The following is a 17,379-nucleotide window of genomic DNA, read 5'->3' on the forward strand; positions in this document are numbered from 1 at the left end:
GGTTAGTAAGTTTGCAGATGACACCAAGATTGGTGGCATAGTGGACAGTGAGCAAGGATCGTGATCAATTGGGCCAGTTGGCTGACGAATGGCAGATGGAGTTTATTTTAGACAAATGTGAGGTAATACATTTTGGTCGATTGAACCAGGGCAGGACTTACTCAGTTAATGGTAGGGCATTGGAGAGAGTTACAGAACAAAGAGATCTAGGGGTACATGTTCATAGCTCCTTGAAAGTGGAATCACAGGTGGACAGAGTGGTGAAGAAGGCATTCAGCATGCTTGGTTTCATCGATCAGAACATTGAATACAGGAGTTGGGACGTCTTGTTAAAGTTGTACAAGACATTGGTAAGGCCACACTTGGAATACTGTGTACAGTTCTGGTCCCCCTATTATAGAAAGGATATTATTAAACTAGAAAGAGTGCAGAAAAGATTTACTAGGATGCTACTGGGGCTTGATGGATTGAGTTATAAGGAGAGGCTGGATAGACTGGAACTTCTTTCTCTGGAACGTAGGAGGCTGAGGGGTGATCTTATAGAGGTCTGTGAAATAATGAGGCGCATAGATCAGCTAGATAGTCAATATCTTTTCCCCAAAGGTAGGGGAGTCTAAAACTAGAGGGCATGGGTTTAAGGTGAGAGGGAAGAGATACAAAAGTGTTCAGAGGGGCAATTTTTTCACACAGAGGGTGGTGACTGTCTGCCAGAGGCAGTAGTAGAGGCGGGTGCAATTTTGTCTTTTAAAAAGCATTTAGAGAGTTACGTGGGTACAATGGGTATAGAGGGATATGGGCCAAATGCGGGCAATTGGGATTAGCTTATGAATTTAAAAAATGTATAAGGGTGGCATGGGCAAGTTGGGCTGAAGGGCCTGTTTCCAAGGTGTAAACCTCTATGACTCTAAGTTGGGCGGTGCAGGCTTGGAGGGCCAAAGGGCCTGTTCCTGTGCTGTAATTTTCTTTGCTCTTCTGTCCTTTGGCACTTACCATCTATCACCACCTAAGTGTATGTCAGGTGTAGGAGTCAAGCCAGAGATAGAACAGAATGGGCGTGGGGTAGGAGAGGGCTGTGGTATAATATGGGAGTACAAGGGGCTGGTTGGAGTAGGGTGGGAGTATGAGGGAGAATTGATTGGTTTTGATGCATGCTGGGAATAATTGAGTAAAGCATTAGTAACACAAATTGATTTTTGGTTCATATCTGATTGAGAACCCGGAGTCCTCATTAATGCTTACCTATCCAGCTGAACAAAGTGCCTGCACATCTTCCCAATGCCTTGGTATAGAAGAAACTAAAATCTCTTCTCAAAGTCAGTATCACGGTTCAGGTTCAGTGGTATTATCATTAGAATTAGCAAAATATTGCTAATTTTCTTACTTTTGTACCCAGGGAAGTGTAGAAGTTTCATAATTAAGTGACCTTTGCAGCATTAATTTTGTAATTTTAATAAACCTAATTTGTAGTTTCCAGTCTAAAATAGTTTATTCTTAAGTTGTTCAAATGTTAGGAGAGAACAAGAAGAACAGTACATCATCAAGGGCTCAATTCCTGGGCTGGCAACTGTTGTGTATTTATACTGGTTGCTAGTTGGAACAAAGTCACTTTAAGAGTCCGATCATGTGATGTATTGATGGCATTGTCGGCTGTTTGCGTGGGTAAACAGGTAGTCTATCCAAACAGCCTGTACAGTAAACGCCGTTCTGTTAAAATGCTTGTCTGTTTGTACCTTTGTGCTAGCCTATCCTTTAAAAATACCGCAAAGAGACCTGGTGGCGAGGAAGTCAGAAGCACAGACACTCCTCGGGGGAAAGAAATGGGAAAACTATCAATCCGTGATGCAGATATCCAAAAAGGATTAAGAAGATAAAAGCATCTCAACACCAAAGCTGGTGATGGAGGGTTGCCTAATATCTGGGAGCCATTGAAGGAACCAGATTTTGAAGAAAACAATATTGATAAACAGCTCGGCACATGCTGTGCCAGAGAAGATCTGGAATAGTACGGGAGCATTGTGAGTGAAAAAAACCCTGCAATAATAATTTACAGCTGGAGGTGATGCAATATCTGGAATGAAACAGATAAAGAAAAGGAAAACCTTGTGCATATGCAAGCCTTTCCATAGTAAAAATGGCGGTGATTTTGGTGCCATGAAACTAGATGATAAGAACACTGAATGATGGAGCGCGTACACTGAGAGATTTGAATGCTTTATCCAAGCGAAAATTGTAGTGCACATCCTGGTCCCACCTTTCATGAGCACCAGGGAGGGAATCATTCAACCTCCTGGGGTGTCAGGTGCAGCCAGAATAACCAGGCTCACCTAAATCCTTGGTAGACACAGACCAGTGTATGAGTTAAGAAGCAAAGCTATCCAGAAAAGGCTGTTAACAGAGAGTAACTTTGACCTAAAGAGGGCTTTAGAAGTCACAATCTCTCTGAAATCATCAGCTACGAAAGCCCAACGATTAAACCCAATCACTAAACTCCTTAAGGTATCGGCTGAAATCCAAACAGAGACACAGGTTTGAGATGGCCACTGATATGCAAAACTGGGGTCACAGCAACTGATTGCTGGTGCAAGGATGCAAAATGCAGGAATTGTGGTTAAAAAGGCGCATGTCGAACCTGTGTGTTGGAGTTGGAAGCAATGAGTTCCAAACCAGAACTATAAAAAACAAGAACCAAGTTATCAAATGGATAACTGAATCGAGGGAAAAGGATCCACATGAGACAAAAAGGACCAGAGCAACAGTCAGATGAACTGTTGTTGAATGTACTGCCCATTGTGGGTGCAATAAACTGTTACTGGGTCACTGCTTTACTGGATGGACAACCGGTGGATATGGAGATGGATAATGGAGCAGTAATCTCATTGATCATAGAATCATAGAGCCCTACAGTGCAGAAAGAGGCCCTTCAGCCCATCGAGTCTGCACCGACCACAATCCCACCCAGGCCCTATCCCCATATCCCTACTTGTTTTACCCACTAATCCCTCTAACCTAAGCATCTTAGTACACTAAGGGGCAATTTTAGCACGGCCAATCAACCTAACCCGCACATCTTTGGACTGTTTGATACCAGAAACTGTTTACACATTGCCTTAAAACCCTCAAAGATAATACTAAAACCCGCAGTGGGGAAGTGGTTCCGTCAAGGGGACGTATCGATATAAATGTGCAGCTAAACGGACAGATCGCAGGCTTAACCCTGCACATTGCTAAAGGTAACAATCACACTGTAATGGGGAGAACCTGGCTGCAGAGAATCAAACTGCTGGAGGTCAGCATTTCAGTAATGTTCACCTTAGTTAAATGTGTCTCCAGGTAAATGTGAATCCAGATTCAGAACAATATTTGATAATTGTGACACATAAGGGGATAACCTGCATTGTTCCAATGTGCCAGATTCAAATTCTAAGTGGACTTAGACAATATCTTAATGACTGAAAGATTTAAGAAGAGTATCTTTGAAATTTAGATGCTACACCCCAGAGTTTATGGACGTAATCCAGAAGATTATGGACGATGGGTATGGAAGGATAAATCATAGAATCCTACAGTGCAGGATGAGACCACTCTGTCCATCGAGTCTGCACCGACTACAATCCCACCCAGGTGCTATCCCCAAAACCCCATATATTTACCCCACCTAGTCCCCCTGACACTAAGGGGCAATTCAGTGTGGCCAATCAACCTAACCCACACATCTTTGGAGTGTGGGAAGAAACCCACGCAGCCAGGGAGAACATGCAAACTCCAAACAGACAGGAACCCAGGTCCTTGGTGCTGTGAGGCAGCAGGGCTAACCACTGTGCAAATCTTCTGTTGAATACCTAGGGTACATCATAGATGTAAAAGGACTGCAGAAATTGCCTTTAAAAGTAAAAGCCGAACTGAGGCACCTGCTCCTCAAAATGTAAATCAACTTTAATTATTTTGGGCTTAGTTTTGGGCTTTAATTTAGCAACTATTGTCAAGCCTTTACACAACTTACTGTGTGAAAACAGAAAATGGAAATGGATGGATCAGTGCAAGATGGTCTTCATACAAGTTATGATGGCATTATTAAAGTCAGTACTGACACACTTTGATCCAAAGGCTTGCAGGGTGGAAGCAGTGGTTTCTCACTTAATGTCCAATGGTTAAGAGAAGCCAACAGCATTTGCATCAAGATCCTTGAACAAAGCAGAAAGGAACTATGCACAGTTAGGGAAGGAAGCTTTTGGCATTATATCTGGGACAAAGCGACTTTACCAATACCTATATGAAGGGAATTTACTAACAGATGATCAACGACTAATAAAGATACTTGGGACATCCTTCCTCAGATTAGGAGACCAAAACTGTACATAATATTCCAGGTGTAGTCTCACCAAGGTCTTGTATTATTGCAGCAAGACATCCCTGCTCTTGTATTTAAATCATCTCACTATGAAGGCCAACATACTGTTTACCGCCTGCTGCATCGGCATGCTTACCTTCAGTGACTGGTGTACAAGTACACCCAGGTCTCATTGCATATTCCCTTCTCCTAACTTGTAGTCATTCAGATAATAATCTGCCTTCCTGTAACATCTCAAAGTTTGCAGATGACACCAAGTGGGGTGGGAGGGTGAACTGTGGCGAAAATGCAGAGATCTTTCAGAATGATCTGGACAGGTTGGGTGAGTGGACAAATCAATGGCAGATGCAGCATAATTTGGATAAATGTGAGGAAGCAAAAACAAGGTGTCAGATTACTACCTGAATAGGTGTAAATTGGGAGGGGGGAGTGTGCAGAGGGACCTGGGTGTCCTTGTACACCAGTCACTGAAGGTAAGCATGCAGGTGCAGCAGGGGATAAAGAAGGCAAATGGTATGTTGGCCTTCATTGCGAGAGGTTTTGAGTACAGGGGCAGGGATGTGTTGTTGCAATTATACAGGGACTTGGTGAGGCCACACCAAGGAGTTTTGGTCTCCTTTTCTGAGGAAGGATGTTTTTGCTCTCGAGGGAGTGCAGCGAAGGTTTACCAGGCTAATTCCGGGGATGACGAGACTGATATATGAGGAGAGATTGACCAGGTTAGGATTGTTTTCGCTGGAGTTCAAGAAGAGAGAGAGAGAGAGCTCATACAGACTTATAAAATTCTAACAGGACGAGACAGGGTCAATTCAGGGAGGATATTCCTGATGGTGGGAGAGTCCATAACCAGGGGTCACACTCTGAGGATTCAGGGGTCACACTCTGAGGATTCAGGGGTCACACTCTGAGGATTCAGGGGTCACACTCTGAGGATTCAGGGTAGACCATTTAGGATGGAGATGAGGAGATATTTCTTCACCCAAAGAGTGGTGAACTTGTGGAATTCATTACCACAAGGAGTAGTTGATACCAAAACATTGAACGTATTCAAGAGGCAGCTGGATATGGTACTAGGCATGAATGAAATCAGAGGTTATGAGGAGAAAGCAGGATTAGGCTATTGAGTTGAATGACCAGCCATGATCCTGGTGGAGCAGGCTCAAAGGGCCAAATGGCCTCCTCCTGCTCCTAACTTCTATGTTTCCTGTTTTTGCTACCAAAGTAGATAACCTCACAGTTAACCATATTATTTCTGCATCTGCGGCGCATTTACCCACTCACTCATCTTGTCCAAATCACACTGAAATATCTCTACGTCCTCTTCACAGCTCACCCTCCCACCCAGCCTGTGTCGTTACATTTCACTTCCTCTCTTCGACATCATTAATATATATTTTGAATAGCTGAGGTCCCAGCACCAATCCCTGCTGTGTCCAACTCGTCACCTCTTGCCATTCTGAAAATGACCCATTTATTCTTACTCTTTGTTTCCTGCCTGCCAACCAGTTTCCTATCCATTTCAATACACTTCCCCCAATTCATGTGTTTTAATGGTGAGTTGAAGCCATATGTTACCCAAGACTCAAACTATCCATACAACCTGGTTGTCTCCTCTGGGGAATGAAGGTCATCATTCTATCATTGTTAAGGAATCATCTCCTAAGCCAACTTTCATTGTGGGAAGATAAGGATGAAGGAGATAGACTGAAGCTATTTTTGGTGGACAGGGCTCGATATTCAAAGTCCGGAAGAACATGAGAATGTGGTTTAGCTCATGCAGACGTTGGAAATGTGGAGAAGAACTTTTACCAGAGACAAAATCAACCAAGAGTCCACAACAAACTATGCCAAGTGACATTCCTGTGAACCTGAAAATACCAGAAACAACTGTAAAAGACAGTGCCCCAGCTGTGAATACTTCAACATCGAGTCAACCTCTGAACCCAACATCAACTCCAGTTGAGACAACTATGGACAATGTCCAAACTCATCCAAATCACCAGATGTTGCAGTCAACACGAAAAAGCAGATGTCTAAGGTTCACTGACAAAAAAAAAAGGAATCAGTGTCTTCCCAAAAGTCTAAGGTGTTGATTAATTGACCATATTGAGAATTTTGGCCATTAATGTTATATTGTGTTTCACTGCAGGAAGGAGGAGGAAAGTGTTGTGTATTCATGTTCGCTTCTAGTTGTAGCGAGGTTGCTTTAAGAGTTTGATCCCATGACGTATTGATGATGTCCTCAGCTTCTTGCTCAGGCAAATAGGTCACCTTTCCTAACAGCCTGTAAAATAAACGCTTTCCCAGTAAAGCTCTTATTTGTTTGAACCTGAATGTTCTGCGAGCCTATCCTTCAAAAATATCACAGCAACGTCTGATACTGAGTCAGCAAAGTTGTGCTGTGATTTTTAAGGAGTGAGTCTTTGCGCTTATCATGAGAAATCCATCATTCAGATCACTGGTACTTTAATACCAGCCACTAGTCTTCCAATTCTTATACACATTCATGAACCCTGTTCTTTGTATCAATTGCTAAGATAATACACCAATTATAAACATCAAGCTCCAGATTCTGTCCCCTTCAACATCACATGGCCTTCCTTTAACAATGCAACCATGCTTGATGGCCATGGAGGAGTGCCCACTCCCCCCCTCCAACCCCAATGTTCAATCCTCTAATCAGCAGGGCTTGCCTGGCCCTGCCACATTGCAACAATTCTCCTCAGCCCTTTGAGGCTGTCTCAATAGATGCACTTTCCTTCCCACAGCCACAGCAGTTACCGATCTGTCCCAGTAAAATCCCCCCTCCAGAATCCCACAGTCCACTGGGAGGGCTCAGGGCCAACACTTGAACACAGCTGCAGAACCAATAATGTGTTCATAAATTCTGGCCTCATTCTCCATACCAATCACTGGAGAATAAAATTGCTATTAACAGGGTCTGTCTGAGATTAGGTGAAGTGCTTTCTCTGTGTGTTCAGAGAGAAAACAGTGTATTTGAGAAGAAGAATTGACATTGGGTGCAGGGATGTTTGGATGGTGGATATTATAGGACAGTTCTATGTTGGATATTATGCAATGAAGGAGTTGAGTTCTGGGCTGTTTGAGTCAAAGGGATGAGTCTTATGGGATGTTGGGCTTGCATGTTGGACAACTCAGGATGATAGGGTCTTTTTGAGTGTTGACAGCTGAAATGATGCTGGATTCTTCCATTGCTTCGACAGATAAATATGCAGCAAGTAATAAAGAAAGGCTAGTTTATAGTCAAGGTCGATGTTGTCTCGTGTGAGCATAGGGCAAGTCTTAATTTGCATAACTGATTACCAATACTGTATAGGAAGCCAGTGTTGGAGGGATGGATAGAAACATTGGCTTTGCATTCCACTCGCTTGTCCTGAAGTCACTTGACTCTGTTCTTCTCAAATGTCGAAATCATTTGAAGACAGAGACATCTCCATTTGGATATGTTGCTACTTCACATTTATTAGACACGCGTGCTACAGCATTTCAAAGTGCTGATCTAAATACTTCTTAAATGTTGTGAGGGATTCCACCTCTGCTGTGCTTTCAGGCAGAGAGTTCCAGATTCCCACCACCCTCTGGGTGAAGAGTTTTTCCTCAAATCTTCACAAAATCTCCTGCTGCTTATTTTCAGTTTATGCTCCCTAAGGATGTTGACCCATTTACTAAGGGGAAAAGTTCCTTCCTGGCTATCCTATCTATGTCCCTCATAATTTAGTGCACCTCAATCAGATTCCCTCAGCCTTCTCTGCTATAAGGGAGACAATGACATGGAGATGCCGGTGTTGGACTGGGGTAAACACAGTAAGGAGTCTCACAACACCAGGTTAAAATCCAACAGGTTTATTTGGTAGCACAAGCTACTGGCTTTTGGAGCACGGCCCCTTCATCAGATAAGTGGGATTTCTGTTCACAAACAGGGCATATAAAGACACAAACTCAATTTACAAAATAATGGTTGGAGTGCGAGTCTTTACAGCTAATCAAATTAGTTATTTAATTAATAATTAAAAGTACAGACAATGTGAGTGGAGAGAGGGTTAAGCACAGGTTAAAGAGATGTGTATTGTCTCCAGACAGTACAGTAAGTGAGGTTTTGCAAACACAGGCAAGTCACGGGGGTTACAGATAGTGCGACATGAACCCAAGATCCCGGTTGAGGCCGTCCTCGTGTGTGCGGAACTTGGCTATCAGTCTCTGCTCAGCGACTCTGCGCTGGCGTGTGTCGTGAAGGCCGCCTTGGAGAATGCTTACCCGGAGGTCAGAGGCTGAATACCCGTGACCACTGAAGTGTTCCCCAACAGGAAGTGAGCACTCCTGCCTGGTGATTGTCGAGCGATGGTCATTCATCCGTTGTCGTAGCGTCTGCATGGTCTCCCCAATGTACCATGGTTCAGGACATCCTTTCTTGCAGTGTATCAGGTAGACAACGTTGGCCGAGTTGCAGGAGTATTTACCGTGTACCTGGTGGATGATGTTCTCACGTGAGATGTTGGCATCCGTGTCGATGATCTGGCATGTCTTGCAGAGGTTGCTGTGGCAGGGTTGTGTGGTATTGTGGTCACTGTTCTCCTGAAGGCTGGGTAGTTTGCTGTGAACAATGGTCTGTCTGAGGTTGTGTGGTTGTTTGAAGGTAAGAAGTGGGGGTGTGGGGATGGCCCTGGCGAGATGTTCATCTTCGTCAATGATATGTTGAATGCTTCGGAGAAGATGTCTCCGCTCCGGGGAACACAGTGCTATAGCTGCAGCCCAATGAGCTTTTTATACAGCTCCATCATAACCTCTTATATTCAAATGCTCCATTTGCTTTCTAACCCAACTGATCTACTTGACCTGCTGCCTTCAGGGATCTTTGGGCATGTACCCTTAATATTCCTCTTGTCTGCTGTATTTCCTAGCATCCTGCCATTCATTGTGTATCACCTTGTCAGAATGCATCACCTACACTTTTCAAGGTTAAATTCCATTTGCCCATTTATCCAGTCTGTCTATACCATCCTGCCACCTAAGGCTTTCCTCCTCATTATTTACCACGCTGCCAATTTTTGTGTCATCTTTGAACTTACTATCATATCTCCACATCCATGTGTAGATAATTAATGTATCCTACAACAGTAAGGAGCCCAGCACCAATGCAGAACATCACTGGACACAGGCTTCCAGTCACAGAAACAGCCCCTGACCATCACCCTCTGTCTACCACTCAGCCCATTTTCAATCCAATTGAAAAATTCCCCGAGGTCCCTTAGGCTCTTAGCCTCCTGATTAATCTCTCATGTGAGAACTTGTCCAAAGTTTTACTGAAGTCCATGTAGACTTCATCTAAACTGCCCTCATTTACACACCTAGCCACCTCCACAAAAAGTGCAATCAGATTAGTCAGCGTTGCATGCTGGTTACTGGGGAGACTGAGTCGATTACTGGTCGCCACAGGAAGTGAACCAAAGTGTAGTTCATAGCAAATGGCAAAAGGCAGCTCTGACTGTCAAGGCTGGTCCTTGGACTTGCCAGTCAGCAAAATGTGTCACCTTTGCCAACCACAAGTTGAGTTTCCTCAGCGAGCCTTGTTTAGGTGGCTCTGTCAATGGTGTACCTGTCCAATATTCCCCTATGAGGGCTAGCTCATAGAATCATTACAGTGCAGAAAGAGGCCACTCAGCTCATCAGGTCTGCACTGGATCTTCTACCCAGTCCCATCCCTCATCATAAGCTTGCACATTCTGTCATTTTGGATTATAATGCAATGATCTCTTGAATACTTTGATCAAACCTGTCTCCTGCTCCCTCGCAGGAAGTTCATTCCAGACTCCAATAACCTCAGAGTTAAAAAATCAGTTCTCACTGCACTTTAACTCCTCTTACCAATTATTTTGAATCAGTGCCCTCTAATTCTTGGTGCTTTCTTGGGTAAGAACAGTTTCTCACCATTTACCCTTTCCATAGATAGAGTAATAGAGGTTTACAGCATGGAGACAGGGCTCTCGGCCCAACTTGTCCATGCCGTCCAGTTTTTAACCATTAAGCTTGTCCCAATTGCCCGCATTTGGCCAATATCCCTCTATACCCATCATACCCATGTAACAATCTAAATGCTTTTAAAAAAACAAAATTTTACCCACCTTAACTACCACCTCTGGCAGCTTGTTCCAGACACTCACCACTGTCTGTGTGAAAAAATTGCCCTTCTGGACCCTCTCACCTTAAGCCTAAGCCCTCTAGTTTTAGACTCCCCTATCTTTGGGAAAAGATATTGACTATCTATCTACCTTATCTGTGCCCCTCATTATTTTATAGACCTCTATAAGATCATCCCTAAGCTTCCTACATTCTAGGGAAAAAAGGCCCAGTCTATCCAACCTCTCCTTATAACTCAAACCATCAAGTTTACTGGCATCCTAGTAAATCTTTTCTGCACTCTTTCTAGTTTAATAATATCCTTTCCATAATAGGGTACCAGAATTGTTCACAATATTCCAAGTGTGGCCTTACCAATGTCTTGTACAACTTCAGAAAGGCATCCCAACTCCTGTATTCAATGTTCTGATCAATGAAACCAAGCATGCTGAATGCCTTCTTCACCACTCTGTCCACCTGTGACTCCACTTTCAAGGAGCTATGAACCTGTACCCTTAGGTTTGTTCTTTAACTCTCCCCAACGCCCTATCATTAGCTGAGTAAGTCCTGCTCTGGTTCAATCTACTAAAATACATCACCTCACATTTACCTAAATTAAACTCCATCTGCCATTCGTCAGTCCACTGGCCCAATCGATCAGGATCCCGTTGCAGTCCGAGATAACCTTCTTCACTGTCCAGTACGCCACCAATCCTGGTGTCATCTGCAAATTTACCATACCTATTAAATTCTCGTCCAAATCATTAATACAAAAGACAAATAACAGTGGGCCCAGCACTGATCTTTGAGGCACACCGCTGGTCACAGGTCTCAGGAACATTGGAAGATGATCTGTGATTTGCACTCTCACTTCCCTTATTCCCCTTGGATGCATCTTGTCTGGTCTTGGTACTTTTACTTCTAAGTGAACAGTCTTTCCAATACCTCCTTTTTAAATTCTTTTGCTTTACTAGACATCTCTCTCATCTCAGCCTGGGTAGCATTGTTTTTCTTTGTAAAGAAATGTGTAAAGTTTAATACCTTCACTATTTCTCCTGCATCCAAGTACAAATCTCTTTTTTAATGAGTTGGTTACTGTTGAAACAACACCCAGAATCAAACGTTTAGTTAAACCATATTAGAGTTCTGTTCGAGTTCTGTTAGAATCTTTCTTCTGTCTGGAAGTGTTACTTTAAATCTCGGGGTCCTCAGTGTTGTGGAATTGTAAATCCACAAGCAGGGTAATAAAGTGTGAAAGCTTCTCACCGTGTGAAGGGGTAAGATGCAAATGGCCATTCTAATGAAGGGGTGAGCTTGGAATAAAGGTTCAGTTTCTATCTGAATATTCTGTCTCTGTCACACCAGAGCAAGTTTATAGTGAGCATGAAGATTTAATGCAAGTAGAGACACAAGTATCGTGTGTACCAGGACATTCCAAAGAATATTCCATCCAGTGAAGGATTGGAAGGATATTGGTCGGAATTCTCTGGCTGTTCACACTGACAGGATTCTCCAGTCCTGCCAGCAGCGTCTCCCCACCTGGGGTTTCCTGCAGTCTGGGAATTCCCATTGACAGCAGCAAACCAGAGAATCTCACCGCTGGCAAACAACGCACCAGCTCCCTCCAGCAGGGAGCACACGGCTGGGAGGCTGCAGAGTCTCACCCATTACTGAGCCTGTAGCTCAGAGTTGTACTTTATTCGTTTTCATGGAGCTATGGGGAGGGGAGAGTGTGGTACCGTTTATAGTTGGTGCATGTCTTGTCTCCATTACATATTAAACATTATGCCTTGCAAATAGGTAGCACAAGTGGATCCAGTTCTGTGCTGTACTAGCTCTTATAGACTGAAGTATCCGATTGGATAAGGTATCAGAGGCTGCCAACACTCATGTGTTCAGATGCCAGATCTTCATCTTCAGGAGGGGTTGGGGGGAGTCAGAGAGAAAAGAGAACCAAAAGGATGTTTGAGAATTTAAAAAGCTGCTTTATAAAGACTTATGCAGCTCCACGTAATCTAAAAGTAATGCCTGGTAAACACCATGTATCTGTGTGGCCTGCCCTCTTTCAAACTATTGACGTTTTGAGGAGGAGAGTCGGGGAGGGGAACTGTACCCCAGGGAGAGTCAGGAGAGGGGGAACTGTACCCCAGGGAGAGTCAGGAGAGGGGGAACTGTACCCCAGGGAGAGTCAGGGGAGGGGGAACTGTACCCCAGGAAGAGTCAGGGGAGGGGGAACTGTACCCCAGGAAGAGTCAGGGGAGGGGGAACTGTACCCCAGGGAGAGTCAGGGGAGGGGGAACTGTACCCCAGGGAGAGTCAGGAGAGGTGGAACTGTCCCTAAGGGAGAGTCAGGAGAGGTGGAACTGTCCCTAAGGGAGAGTCAGCAGCTTCAGGAGAGGAGGTGAACAAATGAAGAAAAAAAAAAATTCAATTTATTTTCCAGGTGTTCCATTAGCCGTTTCTTGAGAACATAGATTGGCGGCACGGTAGCACAGTGGTTAGCACTGCTGCTTCACAGCTCCGGGGTCCTGGGTTCAATTCCTGGCTCAGGTCACTGTCTGTGTGGAGTTTGCACATTCTCCTCGTGTCTGCATGGGTTTCCTACGGGTTCTCCAGTTTCCTCCCACACTCCAAAGATGTGCGGGTTAGGTTGATTGGCCACACTAAGAAATTGCCCCTTTGTGGAGGTTAGAGGGGTTAGTGGGTGAAATATATGGGGGTAGGGCCTGGGTGGGATTGTGTTCGGTGCAGACTCGATGGGCCGAAGGGCCTCTTTCTGCGCTGGAGGGTTCTGTGTTCTAAAAATAATAAATATTCTCTCTCTCTTTTGGCACAGTTTTGATGTTGAGAATGGTCCATCTCCAGGTCGGAGTCCACTGGACTCGCAGGCGAGTCCAGGTCTGGTGTTACATCCAACCTTCCCCCAGAGCCAGCGTCGGGAATCATTTCTATATCGGTCTGACAGTGACTATGACATGTCACCCAAAACAATGTCACGAAATTCCTCCGTAACGAGTGAAGTGTGAGTACTGCTTTACTATTTGGTATATTATCTCTCCCGTAATTTATATCCATGTACTGTTGACAGAACCTTATTCCTGTTACCTATATCCTATCCAAATTTAATGTCAACTGTGTCCATTATAATTTCCCAATTCTGTGTCTAGATTTGACTGGGATCTGTCTATGTAAATATATCACGCTTCCTTCACCACTTTCGTGCAGCCCAACCACTTGTAGAGTTACTGTGAAACTCTAATCTAGTTGCCATCTCTTCCTTGCCACGAGTCTTTTATGTATCGTGAAAAATAAGAATATAAAACAAAGTACTTGAATGACTTCCTTCTGTAGCATTGTGACTTTATATGGGATCTGAATTCTCCAAGTACACTGACGTGGCCCTGACTACACTTAGCTCTGACTCATACTCCAGTAAGATCAGACACTATAAGAAACAGAATTCTATCTGTATCTCTGTCCTGGCTCTAGATCTAATATTCAAAAATTTCCAATTTCATCTCTGAAACAAAGCAATCCTAAAGAAAACAGTTTGATTACTCCTGCCTCGGAGCCGGGATTAGTAGAAGCTGTCCTCTAATTGATGCTGGGAGTTTATAAACATCTGGTCACCTTCATTCGCCTGTTGAGAACACAATAAGAACTGGATGAGCGGCCATGAGGAATGGCCTCGGTTAACAGCTGGATATCACAACAGTGCTTGACATTCACAAATATAAGAACATAAGAAATAGGAGCAGGAGTAGGCCATCTAGCCCTTCGAGCCTGCCCCGCCATTCAATAAGATCATGGCTGATCTGTCGTGGCTCAGTTCCACATTCCTGCCCTCTCCCCATAACCCTTAATCCCCTCGCTTATCAAAAACCCATCAACCCGCGTCTTAAAAATATTTAGCGAGGCAGCCTCCACCACTTCAACGGGCAGAGAATTCCAGAGATTCACCACCCTTTGAGTGAAGAAGTTCCTCCTCAACTCCGTTCTAAGCCGCACCCCCTTTATCTTGAGGCTGTGCCCCCTAGACCTACTGTCCTTTCTGAGCGGGAAGAGTCTCTCCACCTCTATCCTATCCATCCCATTCATCATCTTATACGTCTCAATAAGATCTCCCCTCATTCTTCTAAACTCTAACGAGTACAAGCCTAGTTTATTCAGCCTCTCCTCATAGTTCAACCCCCTCAACTCCGGTATCAGCTTAGTAAACCTCCTCTGCACTCCCTCCAAGGCCAAAATATCCTTGCGTAAGTACGGCGACCAAAACTGCACACAGTACTCCAGCTGCGGCCTCACCAATGCCCTATAACACCAAGCAAGATCACTGCTTAATATCATATCTAATAAAACCCTCCTTATATACATCAAATCAAATGTATTAACGAGAATCAGGACATGTTCTTTGGTCAGAATATTCTGACTGTTCTTCTTGGTGGAATCTTCTGGTCCTGTCAACAGTGCACCGTGCCACGGGTTTAGCAACTGCGAGGGACACAGCTGTCAGCCAATGGTGGGCCATCTTCACCATCATGGAACATGCAGCTGGTTGGGTGGAAAATTCCTCCCATTTTAATGCCAATTTCTTCTGGCCTCGGCTTGCAAATTTATAAAGATTTTCTTAATAACAATAATTATTTGCTTGCATTAATTGCGATTCTACTTTTTGGTTTAAAGCAACAGACTTTAATATTTTCATCTTAGTATCAGGTTAATATATTAAGGTAGAACCTTGATGTTATGGCCTCCACTGTATCGTGGTGGAATATTGGTGTCAGTTGGTGAACCCACCCATTCCTGAACATAGATTTTATCAAACACGTAAAACAGTACAGCATAGTACAGGCCCTTCAGCCCTCGATGCTGTGCCGAGCTTTGTCCAAACCCAAGATCAAGCTATCCCACTCCCTATCATTCTGGAGTGCTCCATGTGCCTGTCCAATAATTGCTTGAAAGTTCCTAAAGTGTCCGACTCCACTATCACAGCAGGCAGTGCATTCCACACCCCAACCACTCTCTGTGTAAAGATTCTACCTCGGACATCCCTCCTGTATCTCCCACCAAGAACCTTATAGTTATGCCCCCTTAGTAACAGCTACATCCACCTGAGGAAATAGTCTCGGCACGTCCACTCTATCCATCCCTCTCATCATCTTATAAACCTCTATTAAGTTACCTCTCATTTTCCTCCGCTCCAAAGAGAAAAGCCCCAGCTCCCTCAACCTTTCCTCATAAGACCTACCCTCCAAACCAGGCAGCATCCTGGTAAATCTCCTCTGCACTCTCTCCAATGCTTCCACATCCTTCTTATAGTGAGGTGACCAGAACTGAACACAATATTTCAAATGTGGTCTCAACAAGGTCCTGTATAGATGCAGCATAACCCCACGGCTCTTAAACTCAAACTCCCTGTTAATAAACGCTAACACACTATCAGCCTTCTTCACGGCTCTATCCACTTGAGTGGCAACCTTCAGAGACCTGTGGATATGAACCCCAAGATCTCTCTGTTCCTCCACATTCCTCAGAACCCTGCCGTTGACCCTGTAATCCGCATTCAAATTTGTCCTACCAAAATGAATCACCTCGCACTTATCAGGGTGAAACTCCATCTGCCACTTTTCGGCCCAGCTCTGCATCCTATCAATGTCTCTTTGCAGCCTACAAGAGCCCTCCACCTCATCCACTGCTCCACCAATCTTGATGTCATCAGCAAATTTACTAACCCACCCTTCAGCCCCCTCTTCCAAGTCATTGATAAAAATCACAAATAGCAGAGGACCCAGCACTGATCCCCTGTGGCACACCGCTGGTAACTGGCCTCCAGTCTGAAAATGTTCCCTCCACCATCATCCTCTGGATTCTATGAGACAGCCAGTTACTTATCCAATCAGCCAAATTCCCTTCTATCCCATCCGTCCTTACTTTCTTCATGAGCCGACCATGGGGAACCTTATCAAACGCCTTACTAAAATCCATGTATACAAATCAACTGCTCTACCTTCATCTACACACTTAGTTACCTCCTCAAAGAATTCAGTCAAATTTGTGAGGCAGGACTTACCCCTCACGAAATCGTGCTGACTCTCCCGGATTAAACTGCATCTTTCCAAAGGGTCATAAAACACGACCATTACCTTCCACTGTTCGACCAGCTGTTACCAAACATGCCATCATTCAACCTGCCAGTTATCAAACCATCCCAAATTGAACCAAATTTCATTTTCATTAATTCTTCTCAGCTAATAATTGTGATAGGTCATTAACTCATTTGTGGGATATTGCTGTGTACAAATTGGCTGTCACCTTTCCTCCATTATAGCTGAGACTACACTTTATAAATATTTAATTAGTTGTAAAGCACTTTGGGACATCCAGAGGTGATGAAAGGCACCATTTAAATGTAAACTTTTTATTCTTTCTAAAAGACAGGTTCTCCGCCCATTGGGCTGCCTGTGATAACCCTCAGGTGTGGCAGTCAGTTGGCTACACAGCTAGTTCATGATGTGGAGCAACAGTGCGGGTTTAATTTCCGGCGGAGGTTATCCATGAAGCCCTGAGGATGTAGTGACTCTCAGGTTAAATCACCGCCGGTTAACCCTCTCTCTCAAAGCAGACAGCAATCTCTGGGACTCGGGTGATATTTCTGTTATCTGCCTGCATACATGACACCTGCACTGAGCACGGAACATGATCATTTTCCACTTCTTAACTTCCTGCAATAACCTGATTGATTTGTTTATCACATGGTACGCCAGGAAAGCACGAGATCATGTTTACAGTGGACTCCTGGCCTAGAGTATCTTTGTACACTGCACAAAATTGAACAGAAAATGCAGGAGAGACAGCAAATACAGCATGGAAGACAGATACAGGAAACAGGGCAGATA

The 17,379-nt window shown here is 44.2% G+C and overlaps 1 protein-coding gene across 3 annotated transcripts in view; it reads left to right on the plus strand.

Moving 5' to 3' along the window:
* pde4a (phosphodiesterase 4A, cAMP-specific) overlaps positions 1–17,379 on the plus strand; it is a 349,369-nt gene that overhangs the window by 243,473 nt on the left and 88,517 nt on the right. For all 3 annotated transcript variants that reach the window (XM_080216649.1, XM_080216648.1, XM_080216650.1), the window contains exon 2: positions 13,320–13,505. In XM_080216649.1, the coding sequence (XP_080072775.1) occupies positions 13,320–13,505 (186 nt within the window). The remainder of the gene's footprint in view (positions 1–13,319; positions 13,506–17,379) is intronic.

The sequence above is a fragment of the Carcharhinus amblyrhynchos genome, chromosome 33 (assembly GCF_965287045.1).
Source record: "Carcharhinus amblyrhynchos chromosome 33, sCarAmb.v2.hapA, whole genome shotgun sequence".
NCBI classification, from domain to species: Eukaryota; Metazoa; Chordata; class Chondrichthyes; order Carcharhiniformes; family Carcharhinidae; genus Carcharhinus; species Carcharhinus amblyrhynchos.